The following is a 15,416-nucleotide window of genomic DNA, read 5'->3' on the forward strand; positions in this document are numbered from 1 at the left end:
AAGAAAAAGTCTCTAGCTCAGCTGCACCAGGCGGTGAAACCTTTGCTCTAGCTTTAGCTATGTCTGTGATGGCCCCCTCTAACAGCTGCTTTTAATTTAGTTTAAAAGAAGTGATTTGGCAAGCACATACATTTGCACCTTCAAAGGAGACAGACTGAAAAAGCCAACGTTCTGGAATATTAACCATTTTGGAGTCCCACTGTTTTAATACAGTGATGACAACAGGGTTCACAACTTTTTAAAATAGTAGGTATCAGTATATAGAAAAATAAAAGTGTTTTTATTTTGCTTTAATTACCATCTGATAGTAAGGCACCATCTTTCTCTGACTTAGTAAAGGTTAAAGGCATTGTGTTCCTTACTTCAAATTTAATTCAGCAAGAATTTACAATTGCTCAACTTGACTGAGCAACTAAGGCACAGATTTCATTTATTACCAGAAAAGGACAGCTGAATAAGGAGCAGAAGCATGAGTTAAACCAAAGAAAACATTATCTTGTACTTAGATTACCTTCTTATGCTGGGTGTGGCAGTGGTTGCAGAAACAAGAAAGGGGGAGAAAGGGTATAGGAAAGCAAAGATTCAGACATGCATTGCATATTTGGCCAACATTTAACAGTAAACCACTTAGAAAAGAGTGGTTGGTGCCAGGCAGATTTTCAGTGCTTCTTTTTATTTTTTTATTACTATTTTCTTTTACTAAGTAGCCCAATAAGGATTTGTGAATCTACTATGCATATATCCTCCATCAGATGCAGGCATACTAGTTGCAGGCACAGGCAAAGAGCATTACAGCCTTGTGTGCATGAAAATAGAATGTATGCAAACACATCTTATAGTTGGAACGCAGAAAGTGGAAGATTTGCTTATTTATTTTGGCATAAAGGGCTTCAACCCAACTTACCAGACACCAAATAAGCGCCTACCCTTGGAAGCAGAACTCATTTAACACAGTTAAGTCCAGAGACACAAATGTCAGTCAAATGAAGGTGCAAATATTTAACAGAAGGAACCTACACATTTAACACTCCTTCTCTCTATTCACAAACAGAATTCACACTTCTCATTCTTCATACTTTAATGTGGGTCAGAGACCACATGGCAGCATAGTTTATTAAAAGTAATGTGCAAATAAGATGCATGATACCTGCAAACAGCATGGAGTTTCCATTTGTAAAAAAGATACAAGTAACAGTATAAAATTAGAATGCTTACTGCTCATTTCAATAAAATGAAGTCTGACATAGAAATACATATGCTGAACTATTTACACCATTAATTTACAAAAGATATTATTTGCATAAAACAAAGCTATAAAATAATTAGAAATATAGTATTTTTATAAGGAATGTTTTCCCTGTATAAAACTTTAGAGCATTTTGGCAATTATGTTTTATTTGAATAAAAATGCATTTATTTGTTCTGAATTCATAGCATCATGTGGTTTCTTTCTTCCCTTCTTCCTTCCCTTATTCCCCTTTTTAAATAAAATTCCACACTGAGGTAGTAGCATGTCAAAGTATTTCTTTGGTTCCAGAAATCAATGGCAGGTCCAAAAGGAGCTATGTATCCAAATCACAGGATTGAAAAGTAAAAGTTCTGAAGTTTTCAAAGGACTGTTTGTAATTGTAAATGCTGTTTTCTCCTCTAGAAACTGTCCTTTCCCTTCCATCTTCATCTGCTTCTGGATCAAAGTCCAATGAGGAATGAGGATTATTATGGAAGGTTTTCGGTTGACATCTTGCTGGTTGTCTACGACTTGAAAGGGAGTCCAACTGAGGCCTCCATACAGGCTTTCCAAAAGTTCCTGAAAGATAGTAAATGAGTGAGTATGGAAATACTGATGCCAACAGCTTTGTGTCACACTGAGGGCTTCATGTTAAAACAGAAGCCAAGGACTGACACAAGCAAAAATTCAGCAACATGAGATTTTACTCAACTATTATTCTTCCCCTTCAAAGCAAACACGTGATCACAACTATAAGACAATATTCTATCTGAGATATCAAAAAAAGGTAAATAACTTGAAAGTCACACATGACATAACTTCATTACCTTTGCTTTCACAACTACATCCATGCCCATTTTTCTACAGGGAAGAGCACAGAGATCAAACGATAAACAAATCACAAGGCCTGCTCTGATACAAAAAATCACTTAAGAACAGGACACAGAGACTCTTCTGAACAAATGATAGATGAAATATGAAGTGTAATTCAACAGAAGTGAAAAGAAACGTATACAGTTACATAACACCCTCCCATCATGCAACCTGAATACTAAAACATTCTTTCTTCTGGTTCATATTTCCCATTAATTAATAACAAAGGTTCTGTCAGCCAAATTCTGCTTTCATTCACACCTGTTCATCTTTCCACTCACAGCTGGCTAGAACAGACATAAGCCCAAAGAGAATTCAACATTTAAGTTGAATCTTTATTAATAATAATCTGGATTCACTACCAAGAAAATAATTACTGTGCCCTTCAAACTTCACTATTGTAAAGGTGCTACCACAAACACCTCTGCAAGAAGGACCTTCTCTGATGCCCTGATACAGCTGATGAAAAGTATATCATTTGTGATACTTAAAAGACTTTTTTTTCTGAGCAGAAAATGTGCCATGGGCTGATTTTGAAGCATTCAATTTTTATTACTAACTTTACAGTACAGTTGTTAACAAATTTTGCACTCAACTGCCATATTTACAGTTTTGCATATTTGCTAAGAGCAAAGGTTTCAAATAAAACTGTGATTAGAGATGTTGGTATGAACTGATTTGGACAAGATCCATATTTGCATCAATGATGTGAAGAGCAATTCTGTTTCTAACACATGAAAAGATGTGCCTCAGCAGCAAAGCTACAAATTAAACCTGTTTTAAAAAAAGAAAATTCAAGCTGTGAGCTTTCTGCCTCAATTATCAGCAGCAATGTTAAAGTCAACTGCCTCTGCACATTGTGGTTGTAGGAGCAAAAAGAGGGCCAAATTTGGAGACAGTGATGCTAAATATCAGAAATATGTCAAGAGCAGCCATCTCCAAAATCTAACCACATGTTCTTCTGAGCGTAGAGTGCTAAAGACAGACTGTCCAAGACAGTGATGATGCAACTTGAGTGTGGTAGTAGTTGAGAAAACTGACAAATAACCAGCTCTGTGTAGGCTATTAGGGAAGAAAGGGCAATACGAGCCTTGAAGGTTGTCTTAACTCCTGGGTATATCTTCACAAAGTAGAACCACTTTCTGTGGGAGACATGTGGGAAAGCCCCATCTGCAGAGCCATTGCCACAGCAATGGTGGCAGGCAGCCAGTAAACTGCGTGCAATCCCAGGACGTCTGCCAGATATGGCATCTGCAATGTTTTAAGTTCTAAACATCTGTTTTTTGAAGGGGGAAAACTTCAAAACTTTACCCCCCCCCCCTCCCATAGAACAAAGAACTCAATGATGCACATTCCCACAGGTTCCCCTTGCCTGAGTGGGCAGATCCTGGCCCTGGACAAGTCTGCTGACACATGAGCTACGAAGAAGTTCATGATATCAGTGCAGCACTTGGCATTCAGACACCAAAGGGATGAAAGTAGTACATGTGTTTACACGCATTTTAAACAAACCAAACCAATCAGTTCAAAAAATTAGTGAGCTTCAAAGTTAAAGGAACCTTTTTTTTCTTCCTCCACCTCCCTCTGCAACTTGGATTTAAACTGTAAACTGAGTTAAATTTCAGGAACTACTCTGTCATTCATACCACCAGAAAAAAGACGGGAGGGGTAGACAGGGCATTCTTCCACAGTGCTTTACTTTGAAGAGCAAATAGTTGTGGTTGACAGCATTACAATATATCCTCATACACCAGCATTGGTCTTGCCACCTGCTCTGAGCCCTCCTGCACACCTTTTTGCCTGGTAGGCAAAACTTCTAGTATGTCTAAAGTCTATGAAAATGTATTTAATAAGAGTTCTAGCATTTATGGAAATCTGCCAGTTACAGTAAGATAAAAGATAAAAATCAAACCGCTGAAGAGATGTGTAAGTAAGCTATTAAGATTTCCCAGTAATCTGAAATCTGCCCATTATGCAGTTTTATTGTGATCACTTTTCTGCTCCTGATCATCATTAAAATGTTGTATCAAATATTCCTGAGAAGTCAGGTTTCCTGACAAGCAGAAGACAGCTCTCAGTTACACTCAAGGATGAACCAACTCTTTGGACTATCACCTTCAACATGAGGACCACTTTGGCATAGGCCAGTGTTGCTTCTGAACCAGCCCCAGTACGCCCACTTTGTAACACAAGAGACTGTGAGGCCCACTTCCTGCCTAACTTCTGGTCCCATCCAGAGGGCAACAGTTCAGGAGCATCCAACTGTTCTCATACACTGCCACGGAGAGGCAGTCCACATGTAAAATTCTGAGCACATCTCTGCAAACAGTGTATCTTAAAAATAAACACTCTCATACAGTAAGTTACTCGAGAAGAAGAGGAGGAAGAAAATAGTAACATGCAAAGTGTAAGAACAACTCCTCCAACTGCCTTTCCTCAGATACTTCCTGTCTCTCCTCCTTTCAATAAGTACTTATATCTCACATGATGTATTACCTTGTTCAATTCTCTGACATCTGCTGAAAGAAAGCCCCACAAAATGAACAAGAATTTTTTTTTTCCACAGTGCTAGTTACATAAGCATCAAAGCATTACTACAGAATTACTTACTGTAGGAGGAGGAATAAAATAGTTGAGAAAGAATTGCTTGGAGTTGCAAGTAGGAAGCGAGAGACAAGAAAGACATCAACAGCTAGAATAAAAAGGAGTGAGAACATACCCATGAAAGTGCTACTACTGACAATAGATGAGGGTTCCAAACTTCTGTTTAAATCAAGCTTGTCTGAGTTCAGACTTCTGCTTTTTAGTCCAGTTCCTTCATTTTGAGTATAAATGGAGTTAATCAACTTGCTGCTTGTAGCTTGCATTCCAATAATGCCAATGCACTGGTCAAAGGGATCTTCCAGTGGAGGTGAATACTGACAGCATTCCTTTTTCTTTAAATATCCAGACTCATAAGGATCCAGGTTTGTTGTTCTTTGGTCAGGGCTGCAATCTAAAGAAAATGAAATTCCTTTTATATGCATTTATCACAGCACAAAAATTATTTAAGGCTAATTTATTTTTCAACTTACTTGGGCTGCATGCTTCAAAGGTCTCAGAGTTGTATGTGTTTCCTTTTAAATACATAGACCCTGAAGTACCCAGGTAGTGGCATAGAAATGGATCTGCAACACCGTCCAAGTCTGTTTCACTGCCATTATCTAGGTGGCAAATGCCTTAAAAATATAATTGACAAGTCAGCATGTGTTCTTAAGATTAAGCTTATGCTTTCCTAATTTTTGTTCTGTTAAGAACACCATCTTTTCAATGAAGTTTCATAGTATATTTAGATCTTGTTTAAGTTTAGGTTAAACTTTTAATGAAAAGGCCAACTGTAGAAAGAGTTTAATTAATTTATCAATTAACAGAGAACATGTCACACTTTACTTCATTATACGGTCTGTATATAATCTATACTGATTAACAGAACAAATCCAAACACAGGGATCAGAATCAAGGAAGCTAGGCTTATACTCTGTTACATGGCCACTTTCTAGAGCAGAGAGTGGTAATGAGAATGTCCTGGGTGGAAAAGCTAGAAGGAGACAGTGGCTGTTCATATAGCTCTTCTGACTTTCAGGTCACTGGCTTGTGAAAACTATGGACATGCTCCATAGCTCCTGCTCTGCAAAGAGGCAGACTGTCTAAAGACTTTCAAACCATTGCTCCGTTCACTTCTGTCCGAACTGCTGATTGTGTCTGTACCCCTAGCATTTTCCCAGTAAGATGCATTTTCCTTGCTAACTCAGGTATGTTTTGGACTCTTAGGCAACAGGTGTGTTAAAAATGCAGCTTTCATCGTGCAATTATCTTAAATTGTTTATTGACTCTGACCCTAACAACTTCTCTGACAGGAAATTTCATTTGTGTTACACTAAAGTTATGCTGGTATTAACATCCATCTCTACATTCCAGTACAACCATTCCCTCCAAACTACAACAGAATAAAACACATTGTTACAACTCCTTCTGGTCGCTCTTATTTTGGAAATGTAATCATCAGTTTGATTGTACCCTTGAGACTGGAGAAAAACATTTAAGCAAAGCCACAGTGTCATTTGGATGAGCAAAACTATGTTTCTGTTATTAGCTTGCTGATGCAATCACATGCAATAAATCTTACAGTCTCTCTCAAACTTCACTGAAGATGTTTCACTAGTGTTACTTCCTTAAGTTAGAAAGCCAACAGGCAAGCTATAGCTACTCAAGCAAGATGGAAAATTTGCTTAACATTTTGCACTTACCATTATTGTCCCTCTGTTGTAAGAAATACCCTCCCACAGAAGATGTGAGGAACTGATGATGACTACCATTTTCAGATGAACCATATCCATCCTGCCTTTCAGCCAGAGTGCCCTGGGATGACAGGTAACTTGGAATGTCAGCAGGCAAATTTGTTTCATCTGTGATGAAGCAAAACATGTACAAAAGCCATCAGCATATTTCAGGATTTGTAGAAGAATTTTTATACTTGTCAGAAAAGTGCTGAAAGTAACAAGCAATTCATTCTTCAGACTGAGAAAAAGCACACAAATATTCCTACAAGAAAATCACTGGAAAGCAACCACAAACATATACATATTTTTCTTTCCAAGGCAAACCTTCAGTTTACACACCTGTATTTGTGATGCTGCAATCTTCATTTCTCCTTCTAGTGTGGTAGATGATGACCACCCACACCAAGGAAGTGCCCACCACACAGCAAACCACAGCTATGATGACAATGCCAACTGTGGCCCATCCATCATCATCAAGTGCTGGAGCAATGTTTTGAGGAGAATCACAGGTGGGAGTAGGAATTACATTAAGACGAATGTTGCCTCGTTCTGTTCCAAGTGTATTAGACATTTCACAAGTGTACTTCCCAGCATCTTCTACATCTGTATCCACAATAATTAATAACTGATTGCTTGCAGCAAAGAAATGTCTTTCTGTTACCATGAGAGGGCTGTCATCCTTAGTCCAGTTCAGTCGGGGCGGAGGGCTACCACCAGCAATGCACTGTAAGACTGCAGTTTCACCTTTTGTTACAGTTCGATCCAGCAAAGGCCGCAAAAATGATGGTGTTTCTGAAAAGAAAGTGTAAGTTTTATATTCTATATAACCTTGCAAAAATGGGGATATGCTCCTTTCTTTCACAGCTCAAGAGGAAAAGCTAAATAAAATGCATCAGTAAGGCCTAATGAAGCTTACTGTCATTTTCGGAGAAAACAGCTTCAAAGAATTTGAAGTAAGAGTCTACAGCTTGCTTGTCAGTTGATCAGATTTAGACGCTGGCTTTCCTTACAAAGATAAAAAGTCCAAATCATATGTGCTTGAGAGTGTAAAGAATTAGATTAAAATGGCTAACAAATCGTCAGGAAATTAAAAGATAGGAAAATTTTTCTTTTCATATATATATTATACATTGTTTCAACTATGCATGAGAAATGAATCATAGAATGGTTAGAGTTGGAAAGGACTTTTATGATCTGGTTCCTACACCCTGCTATAGGCAGGGATACCTCTCATGACTAGCTAGACTAGGTTGTTCAAAGCCCCAAGTGTAACTATCTTTTATTGTTTTGCCTCCTAATAGTAACTATGTGCTGGTGTATTTCTACATTTCTAATCTGTAACTGTGTGTCAATGTGTAACATTTAACAATATTGTAATTATTATACACCACTTTGAAAACAATGCAATTTTTTTTTTTAATCAGTATGTGATTTTAAAACTACTCAACAATAGTTCAGTCCTTCAACAAGATTTATACATTTAAGGAATGCCAGTTTCTTACCTAGAACTGTTAATGTTGCGTTAGCCGAAATGCTTCCAGCAGTATTTTGAGCTGTACAGCTATAGACGCCTGTGTCCTCAATTTTTACATCAACAATAAAGAATACATCATCTTCAGGCATGACATGCATACGCCTCTTGCGTGCTGCTGGAAAATCTGTTCCACCATCTTTCTGCCAAGCAATCTGTGGGACAGGATGCCCAACTGCAGCACATTCCAAACGTGCCATTGCCCCAGCACGAATGGTTAAGTCCATGGGAATCTTCGTAAATGAAGGCAGCACTGAAGAAAAGTTAGTGATACCAAAACAATAATTAATCATAAATGGAACATACTTTTAGGTAGGTTGCTCCAAAAGCAATGACTTCTATTTATTTCCATGGAAACTACAGCACAATAACACTATTGATAGAGCAAATTCTCAGATGCTACACACTACTTTTCAACAGTCTCTGCCATTAGCTATGCATTTTTGTCAGCAATGAACAAGAGCCTGCATGTCTTGCTCATAAAAAAACTGCACCAGCAGAGGTGACCCACTGTTTCATAGTTGCTATGACAGCATCACAGCTAGAAAAATGTTACCCACGCTGTCCATCTTTATTGTCCCACACAGACAGAAGTCAGAATCTATGTGCCATCAGTTATCATGTTGCAAGAGAAAGGTTGTCTTCTTCTCTGGCTTGACTCTAGAAGTTCAAGCCTTCAGCTTAGTCAGCATCACAATGCAGCAGCCTGACTTGCTGGTTTGTCTGGGATTCCAGAAATCCAGAAGGATCACTCCTTTCCAATCACAAATGACTATGCCCATCACTTTACCTTTTGAGAACTGCATTTGAACTTCTTCTTGATGAGGACTACACAGATCATCAGTCCAGGGACAGCTGTTTCAAATTTGGTTCATAGTGGTGACATCACATCTCATTACTAGTAATGAAGAGATCCAGGAAACTGTCAGCTTCAGCCTTGTACTGGTCCAACAGGTACTCACAAACTTGCACATAATATTCTTTCTGTTCTTGTGTGAGCATTTGTAGGACCCAACTGTTGCAAACTTTCTAATACTTCAACATTGTCACCATTGCTTCCTACTCACTGAAACTGATATTCAGCTCTGTATACAGTTTCCTTATTATAATCCATTGTTTCGCATGGATGAGCTGATTGAGATGCTCTTCATTTCGTAGAGTGACAGCTGTGCATGCCTGCGCAGAAGATGGCTTCTCTTTTACATTGCTGTTGTCAGTGCTGAAATGCACCACCCACCACCTCACTACGCTAACACTCACTGTTTGGTCTCCATGAACATTCAATGCAAATGAATGTCAATGGGTGCATTTTTGAATCTGCATCAACTCCACATCTTTGCTTCATATGCAGTTCCATGTCAGACATAATTTTGTCAGACTACCCCTCTGCTGTGATCTGTTGCATGGCAACAAGATGTAATGGAATACTGGCAGGAAGATTCAACCTCTACTGCCTTACCACCAACATTCACCTCTGATGTTGTGGGCCAACATAATAAAACGGGAGTCATAACTTTCGGAACAGCCCTTGTACTTTTTGGCACAACATGCTCATTATTTTAACACTCTTCTTGGATCTAAAAATGCTCAAAACCCCATAACCTGAATTTAGCAGCAGACAGCAAAAAGAAAGGCAGAGTTGTGTAGTTTGTGAGACTACCAAGATCAAAATCTCATTTCTGCTAACAGCTTCCTTCAGAATTTTGCCATTAATACTTTAAAATAGAGTATATGGAGTAGAAAACACAAATATTTTACCATTGTGTTACACAGTATCACATTTACTAACATTGAGCTCATTATTTGTTTTTTTTTTTTTCCCCATACTGTGGTTCAGCACAATGGGTTAAGAGGTAAAACTGAATGGTGATCTTGAAACCAGAAACATTTTAAGGAAAAAAAAAATCAGCTTATTAAGGGAGATCTTCTTCAAAGGCTTTTTTTCATTCTTTTCTAAAAGATGCAGATGATGAGAATGCAAATAAACACATTTATGTATCTTGATTAAAATGACTCTATTATATACAAGCAACAGATAACATACTTACTGTTTACTGTAAGTTTGGCTTTAATAGAGTAGGATGAACCAAAGTGATTTGAAATTACACACTGGTATTTCCCTTCACTGCTGAATTCAACATTGCGCAGTCGAAGGATGGTAGTGTACTCCATCACTTCACCGCCTTGCGCCCGGAGGTGTGCATAATTCTCCATTTCAGCATCATGCAGTAATTCATTGTCTTTCTTCCATGCAAAGGTCATTGGGGAATCACTGCTGCTGGCTGCCGAACATACAAAACTCAAATTGGAGCCTTTAATTGCTGACTGGGTTTCTGGCTGGACAGTGATCTGTGGCTTAGGAAAATCATCTGCACAGAAGGGAGAAGGGAAAAAAAGAAAAAGCAACACTGAGGAAGAGTAAAATATATGTGAGCCCTGAGGACTATTTTTAGAAAAGTTTGTACAACTTGTTTTATAGGGTTAAGAGAAGAGTCATGTAAGTATTTATAAAATGGATACACAACGTTTTTGTTTTAAATTTTGTCAGCCCTAGGGCATTTAAAGATACCATATTTATGAATTTATTGTGCCAAGTCATCTCTTATTGAAGACAAAGAACATTTAAAAGTAGATTGTGTGTATAGTTTCTTCAAGAGAGAATGACCCCTTGACATCTGGAAGAATTATTATGAATGTAAGTCACGAAGCATCCTCTTCATCTTTACAACACCTCAGTCTGCTGAGTTTTTCTTTATTGAAAGCGTAGTCATTCTGCTATCAGAAACAATGTTTAAGTCCTAGATTTTCCCCAAACCTGCAACAACAGCAAAAAGCACAATATATTGCTGTTCCAATGATTTGCTGTTCTCCAGCCTATTTTGCAAACACAGCAGTGCTTAAAATCCCATAAAAAGGCAGCACACAGGAAATTAAAGTGGTTATTCTCTGGAAGTCTTCTTACTATTGCTAAGTTACCTCGAGAATGCTATTTTGTGAGTTTGCAGAATTAGCTGCCTTCTAAACTAGTTATTCTGTCAACTGCATGTAGATCACATATACAAAAGGAGCAGTTAAATACTTAGTCTCTCAAAACCAAAAGGCCTCAGATGTCTCCTACCTACCGACAAAGACGCAAGCTCGAATTTCATATGCAATGAAAGAAAACCCCCAACCCCAAACGCCTCCTCATCACAGACCCTGCTTGCACAGCAGAGTTATACTTTACCTTGCCCATTTGTTCTTTTGTCTCATCCTTTTGGAAACAACATACCACATAATTTCCCTTAAAGGATCTCAACATGGCTTGTTACAGAAGAATATACAGACAGTCTGAACCTGAGCTACAGGTCATCACCTGAAAGTCTGAAGGTAAGCTCCAGTACAGAGCAACGTGGATCTCCCTCCCTGATCTGAACCTTTGGCCTGGATCTTAAGAATTAACCAGGCCACTTTGTTTTTCTCCTTCATATCTATGTATTGAGTCCTCCAAGAGGGATTATACTACTTGCAAAATGAGTTGATACAGTCAAGACTTTGCTTAAAGATAACTACTTTTTAAGTACTTTAATTAGCCACGTGACGGGGCAGAAGGATATATTTCAGTTGTTACCATCAATAAAATAATGAAATGTTTTTAAATGGTAATTATTTGAGGGAGGGCATGAGAAAGTCAATCAAACAAGCAGATACTACAGAACATGAAAGACAAAACCAGTAATGTGTTTTCTTCAGGACAGAATAACATAGGAGTGTTTATTTTAGTACGTGTCACACATAAACACATCACAAACAGACACACACATACACGCTCTTTCACTTTTGAGGAAAGTATTTCTCGTTTTATAGAAGCCACTTGACTATTCTATAATGAAAATCAAGCTATTCATCACTGTGGCAGTACTCTTAGCATCACTCAGCTAAGCTTTAGTAATTAATTCAGGTCACAAAGACATCTACTCTATTTTTATTCCACAGATATCTTTGGTACAGAAATGCTTCACAATTCAGTTCAGCTTGAAATGTGTGGCTTTAGAAAGCATAAATTATATGAATTTTCTATTTTTAACTTCACAAACATGAAACTCTTGTCTAACATGTGCTATCCTTCAAAAAATAAAGAAGATTCCATAAATGTGTTAAAATCAATTAATTAAAATTTTGCAGCTTAAAGAAAGATCACTGTCCCCTGTGGTTTAGCAGATATACTTTTAAAACCTCCAACTGCATATATTGCCAGAATTAACTTCTCATAAATAATTATATAATATATATACATATATATGTATCATTCATATATGAATGATATGTCATTCATATATACTTCATTAGCTATCAAGTACTCAGTAATTTAGTGCACTATGTCAACTTTTCCTTTTCAGCACTAGCTAAATTATGCACCATCTATTCATTACTTAACATTAATATATTAAAACATTTAACTGCTAACAGGAAGAGAGAAAAAAGTTCATGTAACATTTTATGTTCAGTGCCTGCTTTGTCACTGAAAAAAAGGATATGAGTGGAAACAGTATAAATTAAGTAATCATACTTGCAATGAAAGGAAAGTTACTGAGAAGATAAATACAGTGTGTGAATTTTCTTTAGTAACAGAAAAATAATATATACATAACAAAAACATGAAATCCAGGTAGCTTTCAATATCCTTAGATTTTCAAAGTTTCCAATTAATTCATTACGAGTACTAAAACACACTTGCATTGTTGCTCTGAATTCGTAGTATACATACACTATTCTCCCTCATTCATATAACAGTCATAATGAATGCTACTCCGTGCAGGTAGAGAAATCTTATCTAAAGGCAGAAGCTATTATCTGAAATTCTCAAGCCTTAAGGTAAGAATATTTTATATTCACTGTCTGCCATACGGAAATACAAAATACTAGTAACACAATTGTGGCAAATTAGAAGTTTTAAAACACAGTTCAAGTACAAGCAATAACTTGGTGTTCCCATTTTTGAAGCAGACTTCAAGTACACACAAAGAAGTCACAGTATAGCTATTTTATCTTCTACTTTTCTCAGCTTTGGAACAAAATCAAATTTGATGAAGTATGAATATAATTTGCAAATAATCAAAAACAAAAATGGCACCTTAAGTTAACCAAAATACCACTTAAGAAGAACAGCTTCTGAAACATATCCATCTTTAGAAGCATATACATTTACCACCACAAACTGCTAAGCTTTCTGTGTGACGTTCTATGTATGTAAGCTGTACATGAAAAGTCAGGAAAATGTCACTACCCATCTTGTAGAAAGCCACAAATTCAGTTCGTCTACATCAGAGTTTGGGAACAGAGAAGAAAATGTTAACAAATATTAAATCCTTTCCATTTTACTAATAAATTCAAAACATATCAAAGAAGCCACAACCAAAATCAATCCATTCAGCAAATTCTTTTCTATATAATGAGGAATAGAGACTATACTCACCACAGACAAATGCATCCAGGCTGACAGCAAAAATACTTCTCCCTTTTAGTAGCTGAGGATGGGCACAACTGGCATTTACAAAGTTCTGAAAGTTGTTCTCTGACATCCACTGCGGTAGCCACTTTAACTGGCAGTCACACAAGAGACTTGATGTGTTTAAGTGCCTAAGAAAAAAGCAATTGCATTCAAAGCCTGTTTGCTTGGATTCTTATATGGCAAGTCAATAACATAAAGCTAATTTTTAATCTAAATACTTCCATTACAAGAAAGAGTTACTAACACTATTTAGCTCAAATGTAATGACAGTATTGTCAGTATTGTGAAATTTTACAAAGCACACATATTCTCCCTGAACTCCCAGTTTCTGCAACATATAAGCCTTCAGGCAGGTGGACACATTTCTAGTGTTTTGGGTACAAAACTACAGTCAGCAGTGGAAGACACACAAAGAGCACTTAAAATAGTAGTCCAGAGGAGAGTTGTTCTGAAAGCTAACACCAAAACAATTCTGAGACAATTTCTTTCCTCATTCTCATTTTTGTCAGAATTTATCTTGTGGCACATATTTTAAAAGGGGAATGTGGAGATGAAGAATAGCCAGTACTGCAAAAACAAGTGCAAAAATGGTTATCAGTGTACCTAACTTCTGTGAATAAATAGCTACATTCACAGAGGAATGAAATAATAAAAAAATAAACCAGAGTGATACTCAGTGAAGCACATACAATCAATAGCTGAAGTAGGAAGTGTTCAGTTCAGTTAGAATGAAACGGCTAGATGGGCATTTATACTAAACAATTTTACTTCTGGGAAAGTACTTTCTATCATTTGCTTGTCTCTTGTCTCTCTCATACATAATGGAGGACTTCTAGGAGATTCAGGAAAAGAACAGAAAAAAACAAAACCAACAACTTTTGGCTAGTTACTTCACTGAAGTGTTCAGAGATTGCTATCTTGTAGCATCCCACATCTCCTAAAGCAGTGTTAGCCTGTCATTTCATCACATTTGATCATTCTTCAAATCATCTGAATCAATCCCTAGATGTCAGTCCTGGGCTCCCACTGCTTCTTATGTGCCACATCTAGCAATAGTCCAGCAGCTGGCTGGCTGAGTTCAGCAAACTAATCGATACAACCAAATTCAAGCTAAGAGAAGAATGGCTGGCTACAGATAGAAACATGGCAGCTGCTTTCTACAGCACCTGCAGCTGTGTCAGGATATGGTTAACATCAAATTGAACATTAAATGAACCAAACATACAAGGTTCCACACTACTTTTTCTATTGCACCCAATACCACGTAACAAGAGCTTTATCTTCTTGTTACTTTTCAGTCTGTTGCTACGTTATGCAATAGATCAACTCTGAACAACAGATCTGACTACAGAAGACTGATATGAATACAGGAAAAAAGAACACATTTAAGAGGAAGTATTAACGGTGCTTAAAAGGGAGTAATAGCTACATTTTTCCCTGCAGAAAAATATAGCTATAAAATCTAATGCCTTGATCAAAAAATAAGAGTGAGAAGACAAAAACAAAACAAAACAAAACAAGAGGTTTGCTAAAAGAATACAGTCTTCCCAATGACCGCTTCATGACTTCTCTGAAGACCTGCCCCTATGCTGCACCAGGACTAAAGGACCCAATTACAAGCACTGACAACTTGGTCTTTATAAAAGAATTACTTTACTGCATTTCACTGGTCCAGTAAGCTTTAGCTCAGCAATAGCACTGCTGATGCTACAGCACATTACATCCAAGTCTCCCTTATCTAGTATCTATTAGAGATCAGCCAATTTAAAATCAGGACTCCAGATACCAAATGTAGCAGAAAATGAACACTTCTTACCCTATGCCATCTCACTTAAACACACTTGTCACATAAAAAATAAATAAAAAAACACTGACACTTCAGAGATATTAAAATACGAGTTTATCACCATGTCAGGCAACAACTTATGAAACTCTTATTATATTTATATAGTTAGGAATTCAATAGAGGTGACT

At 37.2% G+C, this 15,416-nt stretch overlaps 1 protein-coding gene across 3 annotated transcripts in view; it reads right to left on the reverse strand.

Annotated features, from left to right (window-relative positions):
• Nucleotides 1–1,060: 1,060 nt before the first annotated feature.
• LRIG3 (leucine rich repeats and immunoglobulin like domains 3) overlaps nucleotides 1,061–15,416 on the reverse strand; it is a 42,855-nt gene continuing 28,499 nt past the window's right edge. For all 3 annotated transcript variants that reach the window (XM_031589541.2, XM_090138134.1, XM_090138126.1), the window contains 8 exons: nucleotides 13,407–13,570; nucleotides 10,000–10,320; nucleotides 7,923–8,204; nucleotides 6,760–7,212; nucleotides 6,388–6,546; nucleotides 5,176–5,319; nucleotides 4,821–5,096; nucleotides 1,061–1,807 (listed from right to left, as the gene is read on the reverse strand). In XM_031589541.2, coding sequence (XP_031445401.1) covers nucleotides 1,563–1,807; nucleotides 4,821–5,096; nucleotides 5,176–5,319; nucleotides 6,388–6,546; nucleotides 6,760–7,212; nucleotides 7,923–8,204; nucleotides 10,000–10,320; nucleotides 13,407–13,570 — 2,044 coding nt within the window. In that variant the 3' untranslated portion in view covers nucleotides 1,061–1,562. The remainder of the gene's footprint in view (nucleotides 1,808–4,820; nucleotides 5,097–5,175; nucleotides 5,320–6,387; nucleotides 6,547–6,759; nucleotides 7,213–7,922; nucleotides 8,205–9,999; nucleotides 10,321–13,406; nucleotides 13,571–15,416) is intronic.

Source organism: Phasianus colchicus, chromosome 1, assembly GCF_987193195.1.
Source record: "Phasianus colchicus chromosome 1, bPhaCol1.hap1.1, whole genome shotgun sequence".
In the NCBI taxonomy this organism is placed as follows: domain Eukaryota; kingdom Metazoa; phylum Chordata; class Aves; order Galliformes; family Phasianidae; genus Phasianus; species Phasianus colchicus.